Source organism: Equus quagga, chromosome 7 (genome assembly GCF_021613505.1).
Source record: "Equus quagga isolate Etosha38 chromosome 7, UCLA_HA_Equagga_1.0, whole genome shotgun sequence".
Taxonomy (NCBI): domain Eukaryota; kingdom Metazoa; phylum Chordata; class Mammalia; order Perissodactyla; family Equidae; genus Equus; species Equus quagga.
In genome coordinates, this window is record NC_060273.1 from 17,802,275 (window position 1) to 17,824,525 (window position 22,251).

At 42.4% G+C, this 22,251-nt stretch overlaps 1 protein-coding gene and 1 long non-coding RNA gene across 2 annotated transcripts in view; one reads left to right on the top strand and one right to left on the bottom strand.

The window, feature by feature from the left end:
* The window catches only part of USP31 (ubiquitin specific peptidase 31), a 69,664-nt gene extending 69,516 nt beyond the window's left edge, over nucleotides 1-148 (bottom strand). Inside the window, exon 1 of the mRNA XM_046666444.1 lies at nucleotides 97-148. Coding sequence (XP_046522400.1) covers nucleotides 97-148 — 52 coding nt within the window. The remainder of the gene's footprint in view (nucleotides 1-96) is intronic.
* Nucleotides 149-211: 63 nt separating this feature from the next.
* LOC124242985 (uncharacterized) lies at nucleotides 212-22,217 on the top strand. Its single transcript, XR_006889561.1, has 4 exons — nucleotides 212-558; nucleotides 8,566-8,708; nucleotides 9,001-9,164; nucleotides 21,948-22,217. It is a non-coding gene; the product is annotated as an uncharacterized LOC124242985 (long non-coding RNA).
* Nucleotides 22,218-22,251: the final 34 nt, after the last annotated feature.

Consider the following 22,251-nt stretch of genomic DNA (forward strand, 5'->3'; position numbering starts at 1 on the left):
CCGCACACCTCAGAGCGCCCGGAGCGAGCCAGCGAGCGAGCAGCGGCCGGCGGGGCGGGCGGGCGCGCGCGCGGTCCGCCCAGCTGGGCCGCTCACGTGACGCCTCCCGGCGCCGCCCGCCCCGCGCTGAAGCCGCCGCGGCCGCCATGTTAACTGTGGGAACGAAGCCGCCCTTTCAGCCCGACGAGATGGCCCCACGGCTGGGCGCGGTCCTGCTGTGTGAAGCCCCAGAGAGGCCATGTCTAGTGTGGGCATGGTCCAGGCGCGGCGGAGACCGCGGGGCTGGCGCTGGGTGGTGGACCCTTGGGGGAGATCTTTGGCTTCGCTAATGTGATGGCGGAGGCCTTGGGAAAGTCCAGGGAGCAGGACGCCACCCCTTACCAGACCCTGGAAGAGGTGATGAACACGGCCCTGACCAGTCCTGGGCAAGCCAGCCCCACCCGGCTCCCAAGGGACCCCGACCGCCTGCGTGCCCACCCGAACGCCATCACAGAGCCTGGCACATCCCGGCGGGCTTGTCTTCCAGGCGGCACCTGGAAGTGAAACTGCAGTGAAACGGTATTATCAGAATTACTGTCCTTTTCAGATCAACCTTTAAAACCCCGCCGAGCTCTACCATCCTTCATTCATTCAACAGATAGTTATTGCTATGTGCCAGGCATTGTGCTAGATGCTGGGAATATGACGACGTATGAAACTAATACGGTTTCTTGCCTGCCCTCCTGCGTCTTACACTCCTAGTGGATATTGATAATAGCTGCTGTGTTCCAAGCATTGTGCTAAGCGTGGAATATCTCCTTCGATCTTCAATTCAGTGCCTTTGAGAGTGGTATGACTCTTATCCGTTTCAAACCCGTGTGTGTTTCAAAGCCCCTAGACTTGATCTCTAAAGGAAAGGTCACAGACCCAGAAATATCACAGGGACCAAGATAGGTCATAGCAGTGAGTGAAGAATCCTGATGTTTCAATCATCACATTAACCTGTTAATACTTCAGTGTTGGGGAGAATGTAAGGAAGGGTGGGGACTATAGCAAACTGCAAATCAACATCCTTCTAAAGAGGGTGGGTGCCACTTAACTCCAGCCAATTGCCCTCATGCCAAATTGAGGGCTCAGATCATCTTATTTTTTAAGAGAAGGTGGAAATCCTATTTTTAAATGTTGATTCAATTAAAAAAGAAAAAAATAGTGCAGAGGCAAAAAAGGACATCTTTGTGCTGCCTTCAGCCCAAAATCCACTGGTTTGAGACCTCCTCTCTGTAGATTTTCCTCTTTGCTAACCCTTAGCCTGAGTCCTGGTTACTGCAGAAGGGAGAAATAAGGGTAGGGAGAGCCCTTCCCCTTTTTAAAACATAAAGCCCACCCTACATCACAGTTCAAAGTAAATGGCCTTTGCCTCTGGCCTCCCTCCGCATGGTAAGGGGCCCTTATGGTGACACCCCTGAGGTGCTCAGCACTAGCCCCCAGATCACCTCTATTCCCACCCCCTGGTCAAAATGTCCACTCCTCACTGCACCTTGAGCTCATCTGGACATCAGGAAGAAAGCAGTCTGATTATTCATGCTAAAGAGTGAATGGGATGGCCCTAGACCTTTGCAGATATGCGTGAGTTTTTTCAAACATGAAAATTGTGAGAGAGGGAGGGACAAAAACAGATACAGCTTTTGGTAGAATTTCTAGCAGTTTGATAACAATTTTATCACAATATCCAGTCATTATGTTAAAAGTTTGCTTGTTTGGGGAGATGGGAAGGATCTTGGGGCTGTGGTTTCCCTAGATGTCAAGCCGACTTGGAAGTTAGCCTCCAAGGTTGGCTTCCCTACGCAGCTTTTTTTTTTTCTAAGCACTTTTCCATTTTGAACTCACATGTTCATTGCACCCATCACACTCGCTCAAAATCCACAAAAGACTGTCAGCCCTTAAGGCAAAGACTAGGTCTGTTTTGCTGACCATAGATGTCCAGCACTGACCGTCATTCTAACAAATGTTTGCTTGAATGAATAAACTGCCTTAGAGAGAAATTGAGCATAGCAAAAGCTTTTCATCCCCCATGTCTTGTGCCCTAAGCTCATCTCTAATATCAGCCACAGCTATAAACTGTGTAAGCTGTGGCATTGTGACAGCCCCCCACTTCAAATGCCTGCCATTTATCTCTTTGCTTTTCTGCCTGAAAGTTCTCTCCAAAGCCAGAGATCTCCCTGGGGGTGAGTTAAATTCACAACTCTCTCTCCACCAACAGAGGCAACCCTCAACCGGTGGGAAAGACCAGCCAGTGGATAAGCGTCCCAGCCCCCCATCCTTTGGATGGACATCCCTGAGGCACATCCGATAGAGTTCTTCAGGGAGTCCCCAGAGGGATTGAGCCCCACATGCCCTCAGTGGTAATAACAAGTTCAATAACAAACCCTTTTCTGGATTTCTCGACTTCCCTCTCTCTCTTCTTACTCCCTCACTCTTGCTTCCGGGATCACCTCCCAAATAAACTACCTGCACCCAGGTCTTTGTCTCAGCCTCTGATCTAAGGAGAACCCAATCTAAGACGTTGGGCGACTTTATTTAGCACTAGGAAATTCAAACCTAAGACAGATCTGGAATTGGTGATGGGGTTTTCTCTCACCTACTGTAAGTAACCCTCGGACTCCTCCACCAACAGACCTTGTCCATGTGACTCTCCCACTGGCTGCATTACAGAACACCATTCCTTCCTTTACTAGCATGTGTGCCCGGCAGACAGTAGGTGCTAACAAACGTTGTTGGTTTTTTTAAATGTACTAAACTGAGAGTCAAAAACCAGTGGAAGTTTGCCACCCTGCTTCTCTTCCTTATCCTGGAGCCTTAGTCTCCTTTGCCCGGGCCTTCCTCTCCAATCCAAGCTAGCCACTTGGAATCCCATTCTGTCCTGTGCTTCAGAGAAATTAGGACTGAGCCCATCACCAGATCTGACTCCCTTGATTTCACACCACCAGACAGGGGCAAGCTGGGCTTCACCCATTGAACGTTGCCTCCTCCCCAAGCCCAGTACTACCTAGCTGCCACTGCCACTTTTTCCCACCAACATGGAGCCAAAATCCAAATTGTACTTGGTATAGTTCAGCAGTAATCTGGAGGATGGTTTCCTTGGTCACTGGAGTCCAGTAAAATGCAATTCTCTCTAATCTTCCTCCTGTAGGGGTTGTCCTCCAGTCCCCACTTAGAATCCAACATCCAGGAATGTCTTGGTCTTCCCTCCACACCCTCAGGCAATTTGATCCAGACATAGGGACCTTCACTCAAGCTGTTTCCTGTCGCCAACACCTTTCCTGAGCCTCTTCACTTTGCTAACCTCTCCTGATCCTTAACATCTCACCTTGGGGCTCACCTGCTCCAGGAGGCATCCCTTCTGCGGGCTTTCTTGGGACCTCTCAGTTGTGACACCAACTTTACCGTACTGGAAGTCAGCTTACAGTCTGTCGCCTGCCCTAAAACGTAGGTGTCAGCCCAGCAGTGGCTCATCTTACTCATTATTGGATACCTAGTAAGGTATAGCATATTGATTATTTGGCAGCAGGATATCTAAACAACGTCTGAACTCCTTGGTGGGACATGTGAACCCCTTCCCCGACCTGGCCCCTCCTACCATTCCAGGCTTATTGGTACAATGGGGCCCCAAAGCCATCCTATCCCAGATTGGCCGGAACAGGCTTGGAAAAGAATCTCTAGTTGGAGCACTCAGATAGTCATTCTTTGACATCCACCTCAAACAGCATTCTGTAGTAAATGTTCCACCATCCCTCTCTGTACCCGCCCCTCACCCCTGAGCTAGGGAAACACAAATTAGAAACAACAGCACAGCGAACATCGTCGTGATCTAAACTTGGCTCATTCCTGCAGCTATCTCCTTAAGCTGCCACCTCAGATCAAAGGGTATGCACATTTCGTATTCTGACACCTATCGTCAAACTGACCTCCAGAAAGGTTTTATCCCACCAGCAACGGACGGGGAGCACACATTTCCCAATCCCAAGACAGTGTTGAGTTTTTCAGTCTTTTTCGCCTTGCCAAATTCAATGAACGAAAGGTGGTATATTAATGTGCTTTTATTTGTAGGAGAGAAGTTGAACATCATGTGTTGGTCTTTCAGCTCTCCAGTGTGTAAACAGACTTCCTCTTTGGAGGGAACACCAAACCAGACAGGACCACTCAAGCTCCCACTATAAAAACTGGGCAGGGGATGGGGAGCAGGTATTTCCCTTCCCACCCCTGGAAGCTAGAGTCTGGGGAGATGACCTAAGAAAGACCAATCAGGTGCTCCCACCTGGCCCTTGGATCTGGTCAATACAATAACCTTGTACTGATTGATCAAGGTTAGTTGGAGATAATGCAGTGAATTAAGGAATCTAGCACTCTATATTCAACAGTGAGGGTCCAGTGGTGTCAGTGCCAGGAATGGTAACAGCGAGCGTTCAGCCAGCTGCTCTAGTGGCAAGTTCTTACTGGTGTCTGCCTTCCTGTGTTTCTGCCCAAGCCTGTTTCTCTGGCTCTGTTTATTCTCTGAGCTAAAGTGATAGGCTTCCCATAAATTCCTGTATTACTGAGACTAACCAGTGTCAGTTTCTGTTTGCAATCAAGATAATAACTAGTGATGCCTTTTTACTAGTAATTTGTATTTTTACTGGTGTGATTTACCTGCCCACATGATTTACCCATTTTTCTTTTGGGGTGTTCCTTTTATAAATGTTGGCTAATAAAAGTACTTTGTATACGAGTTATATTATTCTTTGGTCTATACCATTCCATTTGGTTATTTACCTTTCATCATATTTATAGTGTTTTCATATCAAATAGAGAATTTTAACTCTTTTATATAGTCAAATTGATCAGCTTTTTCATAAAGGTTTCTGATTTTTTTTTTTTCAGGACTAGGCAAACAGCCTTTCCCCACTCCAAGATCTTAAGAATACTCATCTGTGTTTTCATTTAGTGCTGTCATGGTTACTATTTTTTTTTTGTTTTTCTTGCTTTTAGTGTTGGCTCCATCTGGAATTTATTTCTGTATAAGAAATGAGGTAGGCATCTTGCTTTCCCTCTCTACCTGGCTAGCCAGTTGTCTCAGCACCATTTTTTTTTTAAACATAATCTAATCTCTTCCCACTGCTTTAAAATATCACTTTTTATCATATATTAAACTCCACATACATTTAGGGTTTTAAAAAATTCCATTCTTGTTGATGTGTCTCTACATTCCATGATAATACAGGTTAGAATATATTGAAATGTTTGGTAGGGCAATACCTCCTAGTATTTTATTAGCTGTTTGGTTATTCTCTCAGATAATTTAATCATTTGGGGACATTAATTTATATAGATTAATTTAGAGAAAATAGACATCATCGTAATATTTATATTCTTATCTGAGATTAAAGTATGTCTTTCTAAAATTACACAAGGGCTTTTCTTGTCTGTCAGAGAAGTATAGTTTCCTTCCCTATGTCTGTGTTGCATTGATAAGCTTATTCCTATTGGTTGCTATTATGAATGGGATATTTTTATGCCATTATGTTTTCTTAGCTCTAGGACAAAATTATTTTTATAACCAGCCACCTTGATGTCCTTTAGTTCTTTCTCATAATTCTCAGTTGATGTCTTGAGTTTTTCAGGAATTCATATCAGCACATGAGATAATAACCTCGCCTCTTCCTTTATGATATTTGTAGCTCCTCTTTTTTTCCTTTTGCCTAATTGCCCTTCCAGAAGTCTGTTAAGTAGTAGTAATGAGAGTGGGAAAGCCTGCTTTGTTCCTGACATTAATAGCAACGCTTCCAGTGCTTCACCATTAAGCGTGATGCTTACTTTTGCTTTGAGATATATATTATTTATTGCATTAAAGTGGTATCCATTTATTCCTACTTCAGAAAGAGTTATCAGAAATGGATCTTGAATTTCATCAAATGCCTTGTGGGCATCAACAGAGATGAGCATACGCTTTTTTTTCTTTGAGCTGTATGCCTATCATAGGTTCTTGGTAGCAAACAACATAAACTACTTTTAGCTAATGTAAGCAGAAAAGGAGTCTATTGGAAGGATGGATATTGAGCTGTTCACAGACCTGTCAGAAAGCTTTAGAATCAGACTTGGGAAACCAAGGAAGCCAGTACATAGCTAGGACCCTGCTCCAGAAAATGCTGCTTATGATGTCATTGTTGACACCCTTGGTGAAACTGGACACTTGCTGCTACCCCCAAGGATGGCACCACCATTGAGCAGTGGCAACCACACTGCTGGACTCTTGGTTCTGCTATAGCCGCTGTGAGTAACCTTGAATAATTTCTGATTGTCCTTGCACTTTTGCTATCATACCTTCAAAATTCTAAACCCAAAGTGGAAGCATCCATTGTGTTGGGCTAGATCCTAGGTCTGGTCACCAACTGCTGGGAAGTAGGGAAGGGACCATATCTTCCTACAGCTTCCATAATGGGAGATGGAGCTGCCTCCATTTATCTTGAGAGGCCCTCCAAAAGGAAGATTATTCAATGCTGGCAGCAAAAATGACACAGGTTCAGTACAACCTATGCATGAGTGTGTCATAGGGATAGCATTAAATGCATTCCTTTATCTACTCGCTAACATTTCATATAGAATTTTATATCTATGTTTTATAAGAAAGCCAGCCTGCAGCCTGTGTGTGTGCTCGCTATCCTTGTCAGGTTTCATTTTTACCAGTTTTTGAAAAACAACTGTGAAGTGTCCCTATTTTCTTTAGGCTCTGGAACAATTTAAATGATGTGTTTTCAAATGTAGTAAGAATTCACCCAATGTACTCTCTGGATCTAGTAGGGCAGGCAGTTCTTTGAAATATTTTGTAATTTTCATCCGTTAATATCGGTCTGCCTACAGTTTCTTTCCCCTCTTGAATTAATTTTAGTCATTTTATTTTGCAAGAAAATCACACATTTTCTAATTTGTTAACAAAATCTTACAAAGAATTATCTTAAAATTCTATTTTCTTTTTTTAGCTCAGGGCCACGGAAGTGAGTTAAATGTATTCCTCAGTTTGTGACCCCTTTATCATCGGTGTGCGGTGATGGCCTTCCCTGTCCCCTAGTCGTTTCTTCTTTCTGAGGACATTCACTCAGCTCCAGGATTGTAGCCGGCACTCTCGGTGTCCCACGCAGATCCCTTGGGATCCTTTAGCCTTTTCTGTGTGCCTGTCCCTAACTATGTGCTTTGCTTCGAATGGCTGCACGTGTGACCGTCTTCTGACCTTTGGTCTACTGGCACCGCCTTGTCTGCACCCACAGAGAGCTGGAGGTGCTTAGAGTTTATGTTTCCTGGGGTGGCCCTTAGCCAATGACTGTTGGGTACAGGAGTCTGGGAGCCAGCTTTTGTGCCTCCAGTCATAACAAATTCTGAGACGTAGCTTACATTCCAGAGCTCCCTGCAAGACTAGGCTGAAGGTCCTCTTTCCAGGACCTTGCCCCAAATCCTATCCTTGCTCAACTTCTTCCTATTCCATGACCTCCTCCTTTCACCCCTTACGAGCTTCTTCTAAGAGTTCTTCCTTAATAAATCACTTGCACATAACTTCTCATCTCAGGGTCTGGTTCTGGGCAACTGATCTAAGGCAAAGTTGATTTAACTTAGTCCCCACCCCAAAGACTGGCATACCAACTAAGGAATTACACTGTAACACCTGGACATTGCATAGAGATGCAAATGAAATCCTGTGAGAGTACAGAGGATAAAGTTAATAACCCAGTTGGGAGGAAATAGCCAACACTTCATTTAGAAAGTGCTGGTCAGTCTGGGTTTTACAGGATGAATAGGAGTTGACCAGATAGGAAATACAGTGTGGAGGTGAGGTGTTACAAGCAGAGTCAAAATGGGCCAAAACTTAGGATTATGAATAATATATGGTTCCTATGCTTTAGGAATTCCAAATATGGTGAGTGAACTTGGAAAGCCGAACGGGTCTCAGAGAAATTACAACACAAGCAATCAATAAAAGTTAAAATAAACAAGATGTTGTTCTTGTTTCGGAGAATGGAGCTGGGTTTGGAAGAGTGAAAATGAGTTTTCCAGGCAGAGAAGGGAGTGAAGGAAACTTGAGAAGAGAACTTCACATGCGTAATGATGCAGGGACATGAAAAGGCTCGGTGTGTCAAGGAGGCTCAAGGTCACAGTAGCTCTGCAGACTCAGAAACGCATGATAGGCAAAGTACGCGCTTGGCATTCACTTTCTTTTAGAAGGAAAAGTCTCAGTGTGGGGCTAGTATGTTTTGTAAACCTCTCCACCGCTTGCTAATAGTCTCTTCCTTTCTTGCGTTTTTTAAACACAAATGGAGCAGGCCTCAAGTTCACAGCCTTCAGCAGGCAATGGTGTTGGGGTCATTTGCGGTTTGTACCCCATGAACCCTCTGAGAACCTTGCCACTCCCCCGTCAAGAGTAGAATCTATACCCTCCTCCTTTTGAAACTTGGTGAGCTTCTGTGACTACGTCGACTGATAGAATTTAGTAGAAGTGACACTAGGCGACATCTGAAGCCAGATCATAAAAGATGACATTCCTTCCATTTGGCTCTCTCTCAGGATGTTCACCCTTGGAACCCAGCCCCCATGCTGTGAGGAAGCCCAGGCCACACTGAGAGGCCCACGTGCAAAGGAACCAAGGCCCGGAGCCCTAGGCCCTGGCTGAGCTCCGGTTGACACACCAGCACCAACTTGCCAGCCATGTGAGTGAACAGTCTTGGAAGTGGGTCCCCCAGCCCTCAGTCATTCCAGCCCAGCGATGCCCCAAAGAGCAGAAACGAGGCTTCCCTGCCGAGCCCTGCCCAGATTCAGATTCACAGGCAAAACAAATTAGTGTGTTGTTTTCACCCATTAAGTTCTGGGGTAATTTGTTACGACCGGATAACTGAAGAAGTATCTAGATAGATTTTAATCACGTTGTTTGGTTTTCCTCTATTCATTTTTACATTCGTCCTCTATTTATAGCAACACTGATGATTTTCTACTTTTCTGCAGTGATAGGAAGTTTTCTTTCAAAATACACTTTCCCCTTGAGTGTGGGCTGGACTCAGTGACTCGCTTCCAGAGAACAAAGTGTGAAAACGGAGAAATAGTAACAGCGATGGAGAACCCAGCAGACACTACCTTCACCAAGTGATCAACGTTCACGTCACCCAGCAGTAAGTCATGTTGATATCAAGTCACCCCTTGTGTTAGTCAGAGTTCTCCAGAGAAATAGAAGTAATAGGGTGTGCATGTGAGTGTGCGTGTGTGCGTGTGTATAGAGAGAGACTTATTGTAAGGAACTCACTCACAAGATGGTTATAGAGGTTGACAAGTCCCAAGATCTGCAGTCAGCAAGCTGGGGACCCAGGAACAGCCAGTGTTTCAGTTTGAGTACAAAGGCAGGAAAAAACCAATGTCCCAGCTCATGCAGTCAGGCAGGAGGAACTCCCTCTTATTCGGGGCGGGGGGTGGGGGGGTGGTCTGTCTTCTTGTTCTACTCAGACCTTCAACTGATTGGACGAGGCCCACCCTAATTGGGAAGGGCAATCTGCTTTACTCAGTCTCAATTTAAATGTTAATCTCATCCCAAAAGACCCTCACAGAAACACCCAAAATGGTGTTTGACCAAATATCTGGATGCCCCATGATCCAGTCAAGTTGATGCATAAAATTAAACATCAAACCCCAATACAAGGTAATGAAGAAGGCAATTCACCTGTGTGGTATTCTTCACCAAAAGCCACAACCCAGTTTAATCATGAGAAAAAACATCATATAAACCCAAATTTAGGGACATTCTACAAAAATGACTGACCAGTACTCTTCATAACTGCCAAGCTCAGGAAAATCAAAGAAAAACTGAGGAACTGCCACTGACCAAAGGAGGCTGAGAAGATGTGCTGACCAAACGCAGTGTGGTCTCCGGGACTGGATCCTAGAACACAGAAAGGATGGTGGTAGAAAACTGGATGAAATACAAACAAAATCTGTACTCCAGCTAATAGCGCTATACCAATGTTAAATTCTTAGTGTTAACAAATGTACTGTGGTTGTGTGAGATGTTGTCATTTGGGGAAACTGAGTAAAGTTTATATAGGAATTCTCTCTATTATCTTTGCAACTCTTCTGTAATCTAAAATTATTTCAACATTAAAAAGGTTATTAAAAATGCATTTAAGGGGGCCGGCCCCATGGCATAGTGGTTGAGTTTGGTGTGCTCTGCTTTGGCGGCCCGGGTTCGCAGGTTCAGATCCCAGGCACTGACCTATACTGCTTGTCAGCTGTGCTGTGGCGGCATCCCACATATAAAGTAGAGGTAGATTGGCACAGATATTAGCTCATGGTTAATCTTCCTCAAGCAAAAAGAGAGGAAGATTGGCAATGGATGTTAGCTCTGGGCTAATCTTCCTCAGCAAAAATAAAAATAAAATAAATGCAATTAAGTTTTTTTTTTAAAAAAAGGAGGGGTAGATTTAAAAAATAATATTGAGTAATCAATAAGCCAAATTTTCTAAGGATGGCTGAGAGTGACTGAGGAAATAATGATTCCTTTGAGGGAGAGTTCATATCTGGGCACCTTGAGAGGCAACTGATGTGTTTGTGTGGTACAAGGGGCACACGTTGGGGTTCTCGACTTCAGGTCTCCGAGATCAGGTGAGCCAGAATTGGGGGGTTGGGGGGGGGGGTGTCTGGTGACCCTTACTGATGCAGCAAAGGGTGAAGGCAGAAGTCCTCCTGTGAATCCCAAGACCGTCATAGACAGGAGTCAGGAACAATGGAATGGAGACTCTGGGGGAGTTGAAGATGCCTGAGTGGAGCTCAGTGGAAAGAAAAAATAAAAAACCTATAACTTCCTTTACCAAAATAAGAGAACTGTGAGATTCATTCCAGTGTAAACATTCAACGAATATTGGAGTGCAGACTATGTGGCATGTGCTTTTTCAAGATTCTGGGGATGCAGCAGAGGAAATACAAAATGTTTTCCATTCTAGAGAGAGACAACAGGAAGTAAGCAGATAAACGAAAATGTAATTTAATTTCACCTACTGATAAGTGCTTCGAGGAAAACTAAAAGCAAGTAAGAAGATAGAGAGTGAGGGGAATAGACTGTCTTACGTAGCGTGTTGAAGAAGGCCTCTCTGAGGAGGGATGTTTGAACAGAGAACTCGCTGAAGCAAGGAAACGAGCAGGTTTGGGAAATCTGGAGACCATTCCATACAGAGGAGTCGGGGAGGAAGAAGTTTTCCTCTATCCTTCTAGGGTCTTCTAGCTAGTCTAAGAATTAAGTTGACGTGAGACAGATTAAGAGGAGAAAATGAAATTTAATTTTGTATACACAGGAACCCTACATACATGAGAGAGCCAGAGACCCCACATACATGAGAGATGCAGAGGCAAAAAGGTGAAATGAGGTGTGTATGCCATCTTGAGCTAAGGAATGGGATAGGAGCCTGAGGCTTCAGAGAGGAGGAGGTAATTCACAGGACGATAAGAAGAGCAGATGTTTGGTAATTAGAGATTTGCCCTGCCGTACAGATAGGTCATAAAAATTTATTTGTGGTAATAGCTCTTATTATGGACAAGGCCCCTCATTTAAATTCTTTAGGGGAGAGGTAAAAGTTTCTCTTGAGCCTACAGGGTCTCAATTGCCTTTAGCTCAAAATATTCCACATGCTGAAGTGGCGCATCTTAGGGAGGCCTGTTCTGAACCCCTTTAATAGGAAGAGGTGGTGCAAAAACCCTGAGTTGAGAATGAGTTTGGCGTGTTCAAGGAAGAGAAGGTCAGGGTGGCTGCAGTGAATTGAGCAAAGTAAAAAATGGCTGGAGATGAGAAGATGAGGTTAAGGAGATGGCCAAGAGGTCAGATAATGTAGGGACTTGTGGCCATGGTGAGGAGCACCGAAGATGAAAATGTGCACAAAATGCAGAAGATGCTGTCAGTTATAATTTGGATATGATGCTATGGGTAATGTGTAATTGTCTAAATGAATCAGAACTTTAGAAATTTGAGGACAGAGATATTTCTAGAAAAATGTGCCAAATAAACATACAAACTTTCTTCTGCTCCATACCAAAACACTACTAAGATGAGAGTAAAGGAATAAAAAAGATATAAATCCACAAAAGAGAGATCAGTAAAGGAGAATTCAGTTGATGAGAGATTGTATAAGTCCAGGTTCCATGAGGAAAATGGAAGCCACTCAGTGTGTTTTGAGTAGGAGAGGGGAAGTTGAGGCTTACTTCACAGTCACTTGGAAGGCTGAGGAATGAAGGGCAGGCAAGCCACTGTCAGCAGTCTCCGCCTGGAGCATCAAAGGGAGGGAACCTCAGAAGCGACCTGGAAGCTCTGTTGCAACCCAAGGGCAAGGTCAGGCCTAGGGTGAGGCTAGTGAGGAGTCACCTTGGAAGCAAATTTTAAGAGGGCACCGAAACACTCGTGTATTAGTCAGGGTTCTCCAGAGAAACAGAATCAATAGGATGTATAGAGACATATATTAAAGCAGATTTATTATAGAAATTAGCTCACACAGTTGTGAAGGCCAAGAAGTCCCACAAGCTGCTGTCTGCAAGCTGGAGGCCCAGGGAAGCTGGTGTAACTCCCAGTCCGAGTCTGAAGGCCTGAGAACCAGAGGTGCCGACGTCCAAGGTCAGGAGAAGAACATCCCAGCTCAAGTGAAAAAGGCGATTTGCCCTTCCCAAGCCTTTTTGTTCTGTTCAGGCTTTCAACAGGTTGGATGATGCCCAACTGCCTTGGTGAGGCAGATCTTTACTCAGTCTACTGATTCAAACGCTCATCTCTTCCAGAGACACCCTCAGGGACACACCCGGAAGTAGTCTTTTACCAGCTCTCTGGGCATCCCTTAGCCCAGTCAAGTTGACACGTGAAATTAACCATCACAACTCACCTATCAAAATAAAGAATAGTTTAATACAATATTTTTTTTAAAAAACAAACAACGTAAAAAAAAAATCCATGATAAATAAAATGTCAAAATTTTAAATGAAAACAGAATCTGACCCTGAACTTGCATGACCCTGCCTCATTCAACCTCACCCTATTCCCAGCCCTGCTCAAGAGCTCTGGGAAGACCCACTGTCTTCTCAGCCACCCCCAGCACTAAAAGGAAGGATTTGTAGTAGCCTGCCTGGAAGCTAATGAGAACATCAGGTCTGCAGCCTGCTCATTCCACTGCTGCGCCAAGGAATAACCACCTCTCTTTTATCTTCCAAATCCTTTGCAAGTACCTCCCATTAGCAAACTCTAAGAAAGAGATTCTTGGAAATGTAATTCTAGGCTTCTTCCCCGTGATGCAGAGGAAACTATAGAAAAGGGAGGTAATACTGTCAAGTTCATAACAGATGATCCAGCAAAGAAATGTCAAGAAGTTTCAGAAGCTGGAAATCAGGTAAAGAGATTAGCAGAACTGAGAAATATGAATATCAAATAGTTGCAGAGAGGAAGAAAACAGGCAAACCAATTTGTAGAATCTCTGAATGGTCGATGTTATGGGCTGAATTGTGTCTCGCTCCTCCCAATTTATATGTTGAAGTTCTAACCATCAGGAGCACAGAATGTGACTGTATTTGGATATAAGGTCTTTAAAGAGGTAATTAAGTTAAAATAAGGTTATTAGGGTAGGCTCTAATCCATTAGGTTTGATGACCTTATAAGAAAAGGAAGTGAGGACAGAGATATACACAGAGGGAAGACCATGTGAAGAAACAAGGAGAAGACAGCCGTCTGCAAGCCAAGGAGAGAGGCCTCAGAAGAAACCAAACCAGTCAACACCTTGATCCCGGCTTCTAGCCTCTAGAACTGTGAGAAAATATATTTCTGTCTTTGAAGCCACCCCGTGTGTGGTAGTTTGTTATGGCAGCCCTGGGAAACTAATACAGTCAGGAATTAGAGGCATCAGATGCACAAAAGATTGGGTAAGTCATGGGACTTTAAACAGGGAGCCTGGTTGAAACTCTACATATTTAGACCCTTGGGGACACTCATTTATCACGCACATCCAGGCAACAATGCTTCTAGACCCCACCTCCAACATGAAGTATGTTTGACAAAGACATTAAACTAGAGAGGCTCCAAATTTGGAGAAACAAGGCCTAGAAAGGGCCGGGAATTGGAACTGTTCTGAAAACTGAGTAAGCAAGTAAAAGATCATCAACTAAAGACTGAGATGCCATCCTCGACCCAACCCACTTGTGCCATTTGGTCCAAGACTAGCGTAGAAGACGATCAGAGGAAATTAGTGCTCTTTTCTAGAGAAATAGGGCTCAGATAAAGGTCTGCACACAGTGACATGTGGGAGTCTGACACAAATGGCTGGAGTCCATCTGAGTATCTTACATTGAAGCCCTCTGAGTTGAAAAGTTACGCTTCACATCCATGGTTTTTTAATACCTCGCTGTTAAAGGTGAATAGTCAGCTCAGGATCATCAGACAATGAGGAAGGGCCCCCAACTCTGAAAAGCAAGAAATTAGGGGAAAAAAAGGAAAAAAACTCGGAGGAAATTGAGACAAGGCAGAGAGCTGAAGAAAACATTAAAAATTGTACTTACGCTCAAAGAGATAAGAAAAGATATTGCATCTATAGAACAACAACACTATTTTTTAAAAACAAGAATATAGGGGCTGGCCCCATGGTTCAGTGGCCCAGGTTCAGTTCCCTGGTGTGGACTGGCACCAGTCGTTGGCTGCCACACTGTGTCAGCAACTCACTTACAAGGTAGAGGAAGACTGGCACAAATGTTAGCTCATGGCAAATCTTCCTCAGCAAAAAACAAAAATAGAATATAAATGGCTTTTCGAAATTAAGGATTTGATAGAAGAAATTTAAAATTGAACAGAAGCGTGGGAAGATAAAGTTGCAGAACTCTCCTAGAAAGTAGAATTAAAAAAAAAATAGGTGGGAAAGAGAAAAGATAATGAAATTAGAGAATTAATTCATTGAAGTTCAGTAATCAATTAATAGGAGCTCTACAAAGAAAGCAGTAATTTCCACTAGGAAATAAATAGAAGAAAATGTCCAGGACTGGAGAACATGAGTGTCTGGATCAAAAGTATCCAGCACGATGTATTTGAAAATGATCCCCACTCAGGCATGTGACTGGGAAATTTTAGAACGCCAAGAACAAAAGAGCTTAAAAACTTTCATGGTAAAAAAAAAAAAAAAAAAAACAGGCCACAGAGTCAAAAAAAAAGAGAGAGAAGTAGAAACTGGAATCTCATCAGACTTTCAAAAGCAAAACGAGAAGCTAAACATGATGAGGCGATGCCTTCAAAATAATGAGGGATTATTATTTCCAATCTAGAATGCTATTCTCAAACTATAGCCATCAAGTGTAAAAATGGAATAAAAGCGTTTTCATGAAATGCCTCAAAAAATGTATTTCCCACGAAACACTCTTTGTCAGGAGGCTATTGGAAAATACAATCAACCAAAAAGAGGGATTAGACCGTGAAGACTGACGGGACAGCCAGGGCTCAGAAAACCCGACCCCGGAGGAGGCTAAAGAAAATTCGAGAATGCTTGGAGAACAAGTTCAGACTGAGTAAGATTACAGAAGGCTCCAGGAAAAATGTCTCCAAGGGTGAAAAAAGAGAAACTTGATGTGTCTGACTACATGAAAAAAAAATTTTTTAGTGAGATTTTGCAATTCTGGTGGAGAATTAGGAAAGAATTAGAGACGGTGACGTAGAAAACCAAACAAACAAGTACAAGAAGCCATAAATCTAAGGAGAACAGAAAAGTTGACCAAGCGAGGAAATGTAATCACAGCACATGACACAGATCAGTGTGGAACAATATTTACACAGTCAAAATAACATAAAACCTTAAGTTAAATAACAAGTGTGCCTTAACCCTACTGAAAGGATGGCAGGAGTTCACGGTGCTTTGAAATGCTCAATTCCTTTCTACACCGTGGCTGTCACTGCTAAGTGCCCACCTAATACCTGTTCTCCCCTTAAGGTTTACCAAGAGAACTCCGATTTTGTTTGGGGCAGCAATGTACGGAAATGACAGCAACTCCGTCTTCACCTCCCCTGCATCTAGGAGTAGCTGACACTGTTCTAATGACTGAAAAGGAACAGAAGTCTAGAGATTTCTGGGAAAGTTTTTCTTTCCTGATCTAGGAGCCATAGCTTCCACCTTGTCACTTGCTTCTTCTTCCCACGAAAGCAGATTCCAGACGTGGGGATGCAGCAGCCTCCTTGTGACCCTGAGATGCTAAGGATGGTGGAGCCAAAGAAACAGGAGACTGGTCCTTGACAACATCCTTGAGCAGCTGCACTAACTTTTAGGTACTAGTAATACACAAGCAGAAAATGAAATTAAAAACAAAACTATTTGGAACAACACCGAAGCCCATAAAATATCTCGGAGTAAATCTAACAAGAAACGTAAGACCTCTACACCTTACAAAATATTGCTAAAAGAAATTAAGAAAACCTAAATAAATGAAAGGATACCTCACGTTCATGGTTAAAAGACTCAATATTGTCAAGACAATATGGTAAAGCCAGTTCTCATACAACTGGTCTGTAGGTTCAACACATTCACTAGAAAAATCGCAGTGAGCTTTTTTCGGGAAATTGACAATCTAATTCTAAACTTTATGATGACATGCAACAGACCTAGGATAACCAAAGCAGTCTTAGAGAATGAGGACTTACGCTACCGGAGATCAAGACTTCATGTAAATAACTCATCTTTATTACTTTGTTGTTATCTGCTGTGTTAGTTCCTTCCTTCTACTTTCTTTGGGTTTAATTTACTATTCTTGTTCTAGCTTCTTGAGATGGAAGCTTAGAGCACTGATTTTCAAAAATTCTTTTTTGAAAACATTTCACTTTTTTTAACTTTTTATTGAGATTATGATAGTTTACAACCTTGTGAAATTTCAGTTGTACATTTTTGTTTGTGAGTCTTGTTGTAGGTGCATCCCTTCACCCTTTGTGCCCACCCCCACCCCCACCCCCCTTTCCCCTGGTAACCACTAATCTGTTCTCTTTGTCTGTGTGTTTAATTTCCTCGTATGAGTGGAGTCATACAGAGATTGTCTTTCTCTATCTGTCTTATTTCACTCAACATTATACCCTCCAGGTCCATCCATGTTGTTGTGAATGGGACGATTTTATCCTCTTTTATGGCTGAGTAGTATTCTATTGTATATATATACCACATCTTCCTCATCCAATCATCAGTTGATGGGCACTTAGGTTGCTTGCACGTCTTGGCTATTGTAAATAATGCTGCAATGAACATAGGGGTGTATGGTTATTTTGAAATTGCTGATTTCAAGTTCTTTGGATAGATACCCAGTAATGGGATGGCTGGGTCATATGGTATTTCTGTTTTAAATTTTTTGAGAAATCTCCATACTGTTTTCCATAGGGGCTGCACCAGTTTGCATTCCCACCAGTGGTGTATGAGGGTTCCTTTTTCTCCACAACCTCTCCAACATTTGTTACTTTTTGTGAAAACATTTAACTTTTTATTTTGAAATAATAATACAAGACTCACAAGGAGCTGCAAAACTAGTACATAGAGTTCCTTGAAGCCTTCACCCAGCTTCTACTATAATGATATCTTATATAACTGAAGTATAATATCAAAAGCAGGAAACTGACGTTAGTATGACGCTATTGAATAGACTACACACTTGATTTGGTTTTCACCAGCTTTAACGTGCACTCGTGTGTGTGTGGGAGGAAGGAGCTCTGGGCAGTTTGGTCCCATGTATAGATTTATGTAACCACACTACAATCAAGGTACAGAATAGGTCTGTCACCAGCTCCTGCTGCCCCTCTATATTTCCACTCACCCTATCTTACCCCATCCCTCTCGCTTAGCAACCAGGAATCTGTTCTCCATTCCCATAGTTTTGTCCATTCGAGAATGTTATATAAATGGAATCATATAGTATGTGACCTTTTGAAATTAGCTTTTTGCACCAAGCATAATGCCTTTGAGATCCATCCATGTTGTTACACTTACCACTATTCTTTTTTTTTTTTCTGCTGGATGGTATTGCACTGTATAAATGTATCAGAGTTTGCAAACCATTCACCTACTGAAGAACTGGGTTATTCCCAGTTTTTGACCATTATAAACAAAGCTGTTATGAACGTTCACGTACAGGTATTTGTCTGAACATAAATTTTCATTTCTATGGGAAAAGTGCCCAATGCCCAAGGATGTGATTGCTAGGTTTTATGGTAAGTGCACGTTTGGCTTTATAAGAAACTGACAAACTGTTTTCCAGAGTACCAGTTTACTTTCCCACCAGCAACGTGTGAGAGATCCGGTTTCTCTGCATGCTTGCCGGGAAATGTTAATTTTAAATATGTGCATTAGAGTTACAAATTTCCCCCTGAGCACTGCTTTAGTTGCGTCGTCCGGACTCAGTTGTTTAAGCTCCTGTTAATCAGGGCTTCCAACACTCAGAGCGGAATGAAATCTTAATTAATTGCTCCCTGCACAACTCCAGGGGGCACCATTAACATCATGGTCTAGAGTTTCGTAAAACAAAATTTGAAAGCTTCCATTAGGTATCTCGAATTCAGTTGTGTTGGGGGGGGGCGGGAACTTGATTGAGATAATCTGGAGAAAACCTGGAATCTCTTAAAAAGTGTTCTCTTAACTTTAAATATGCTTTTAAAATCCTGCTTACTTGCCTCATATTTTAATGAAAAGTTGCTGGCTGAATGGGATAAAGAAAAATACTTACAGACCAAGTGGCATAGGAAATGCTAAGCAGCCATTAAAAAGAATATGATACCTCTTTATGGATTTACATGGAAAGATGACCATAATTTGTAGTTAAGTGAAAAAAGAATATTGCAAAGAAATATAAACCCACTCAGGTAAGATAAATAGCTTTCTATATTTATATAAAAAATTTTAAGTTTGAAAGAATACACAAAATTGTTAATAGTGAGGTGGGATTGTGTGTCTGAGGTGAGTGGTTGTTAAGCAAGATTTTCATTTTTTCTGTATTGCTTAACATTTTCACAATGATTAATATGATCAAACAAAATTTAAGTACATTTCAATTTTTTCTAAAGAGATTGTTGAGAAGATACTAACGACTATTGAAATAGCAAACTTCCTCTTGATAATCTGAATTAATTACTTGCTAAGAGATGCTTGAAAACATTGTGAAAAGCAAGCAATTGTTCAGTAAGCTCAATATAATCAAACCATGTAGATCAATAGTAAGATCAATATGATCAAACCAGGAGACAAGAGATCCTCAGCTTCATCACTAGATGAATAACAAGCCTGGAAATGTACATATTATGTCAAAAGACACATATTGCTAACTATTTTACTGATTTTCTAAACTTTTTGTTATGAAATTTTTCAAACATAGACAAAAGGTGAAAGAATAGTGCATTAAACTTCCATTCTTTTTTTCCCCAATACAAACAGACCAGATCCTTGCCCTCATAGTGTTTAAAATTTAGTAAATGTTAGCTTGCCTTTTTTTTTTCTCCTGCAGAACCTGAACTTTCTGGCCCATATTCTCACTCTGACTGGCTTCTCTTCTGTTCGGAAAGCTTCGAGTCCAGCTAGATTCCGTTAATGTTTGCTGCAGCAATTCCCCACTTTTATCCCTCACAATGTTCTTAAATCCAAGCAATCTGCATAATTTATGGGGCCCAGGGAAAGTGAAAATACAGAGCCCTTTGTTCAAACATTATAAAGAATCTTAAGGAGCTGGCTCAGTGGCATGGTGGTTAAGTTCGCACGCTCCGCTTTGGCAGCCTGGGGTGGACTTAGCACTGCTCATCAAGCCATGCTGTGGCGGCATCCCACATAAAATAAAGGAAGATTGGCACAGATGTGAGCTCTGCAACAGTCTTCCTCAAGCAAAAAGAGGAAGATTGGCACCAGATGTTAGCTCAGGGCCAATCTTCCTCACACAAAAAAAGAAGAATTTTAAGATGGTGACAGCAGAGCATTAAACCCAACACAAGGCCCTTCTAAGTGTGGGGCCTTGTGCAACTACACAAGTCGTACACCAATGAAGCTGGCCCTGTGTGTATCATTTATAAACAGGTTTCAGCCCTCATGGAACAAACAAATTGTAATATAACTGTCTCTCACCAGCCCATTCAACTCCCCAGGCTGCAGTTAGCCGAGCATTTCCACTGTTTGAGACACCTCTTTCTTCTCAGGCATAGCCTTCTAGAGCCAGGAGAACCAACCATAATCCAAACTAGAACGGAGTCTGTTATTTTACTCATTCATTTATTCATAAAATAAACATTGAGCCATACTGTGTGCCAGGCACTCTACACTGGAGACAGCAATGAACAAAACAGGCAAAAATGCCTGCTGTCAGGGAGCTTTCATTCTAATGGGGGAAGACAGACAACAAGCAAGTAACATAAACAGTGTATTAGATGAAAATTGATGATATGGAGAAAAATAAAGCAGGAAAAGGGAATAGAACATTTTTGTAGAGGCTGAAATTTTAAATAAAGTGGTCATGAAATGCTTTCTGGGGAGTGATTTGTGAGCAAAGAAGGAGGAGAAACAGTAAGGTAGACAAAAATTAGGAAGAGGGTTCCAGGCAGAGGGAGAACAAAGCAAAGGCCTCAAGATAGGAACGTGCCCAGGTGTGTCTGAGGATCAGCAAGGAGGCCAACGTTGCTGGAGGGGAATAAATGAGGGGTGAGTAGTAGGATCTGAGGCTAGAGTGGTAACTGGTTTTGTGGTGCTAAATCATGTAGGGCTTCAAGACAGACCATATGGTAGGCCATAAAGCAGCCCCCAATACGAAAAAAAAGATTGAAATAATATATCATATGTCCTCTGACCACAACTGAGTGAAATTAGAGATCAGTAACAGAAAGAAGTATGGCACGTTCACGAATACATGGAAATTGGACCAGACACTCCTAAATAAGCAATGGTGAAAGAAGAAACCCCAAGGCAAATTAGAATATACTTTGAGATGAGTGAAAATGAAGACACAACATGTCAAAACTTATGGGATGTGGCCCAAGCAATTCTTAGAGGGAAATTTATAGTCATAATATCTATATTAAAGAAGAGAAACATCTCAAGTCAATAAGCTAAACTTCCACCCTAAGACACAAGAAAAGGAAGAGCAAACTAAGTAGTATAGAACTTTATGGCTTTGAGCTTCTACAACCTCTGAGTATCTTTTGTATCCTGAGACCTGGCATGATGGTTAATTTTACATGTCAACTTGACTGGGCATGGGGATGCCCAGATAGCTGGAAAAACATTATTTCTGAGTGCTTCTGCGAAGGTGTCTCTGGAAGAGATTATCATTTGAATCAGTAGACTGAGTAAAGAAGATGGCCCTCACCAATGTGGGCAGGCATCATCTCATCCACTGAGGTCCTGAATAGAAGACAAAGGCAGCGAAAGAACAAATTTCCTCTCTCTCTTCTTGAGTTGGGACATCCACCTTCTCTGCCTTCTTATTTGAGCTTTCGTTCTGTAAACAACTGTTCTTCTTGCAGTCTATTTAGGGCCATGTTTTTCACATTTTTATGCCTTTTTGTTGGTGATTTTGCTGTTTAAAATGGTCCCCAACTGTGGCGCTGAAGTACTGTCCAGTGTCCCTAAACATGAGAAAGCTGTGATGTGCCTTTCAGAGAAAAGATATCTGTTAGATGAGCTTCATTCATGCATAAGTTATAGTGCTGTTGGCCATGAGTTCAATGTTAGTGGATCAATAATATATGTTAAATAAGATATCTTTAAAAAGAAACACACATTTCAAAAAGTTATGCATTGATCAGTTGATGATTATGTTGTGATCAGAGCTCGCAAGAACCTAGCTCTATGTTTCAACGAAGAGTAATGGTTCAGTATTTGGTAATTCACTGTTTGTGGCAACTTTACAGAACATAACTATTGCAAATGCAAATATCAAGAATTGACTATACATTTCTGTTTCTGTAGACAATCTGACTGTGACATCTCTCACCCGTAGCAACTGAATAACCTGGCTGGAGGAGGTCACTTTCACTACTTCATCCTTCTTACTGTATCTATCTCAAAGCTGCAAGTGGCATTTTGTGGGAGAGGAGCATCCCATTAGAGACCTCCTGCGTGAAGGGCGAGCCCAAAACAGCGTCCATGGCTGCTGTCCGCGGTGCTGATCATCTACAGCTAGCTTCCTGCAAGAGAAGAAGCATCAGAAAAATCATGGTGAAGTTCACAATAAGTGAATCTAAGGATCCTACCCCCTACTCCCTATGATCAA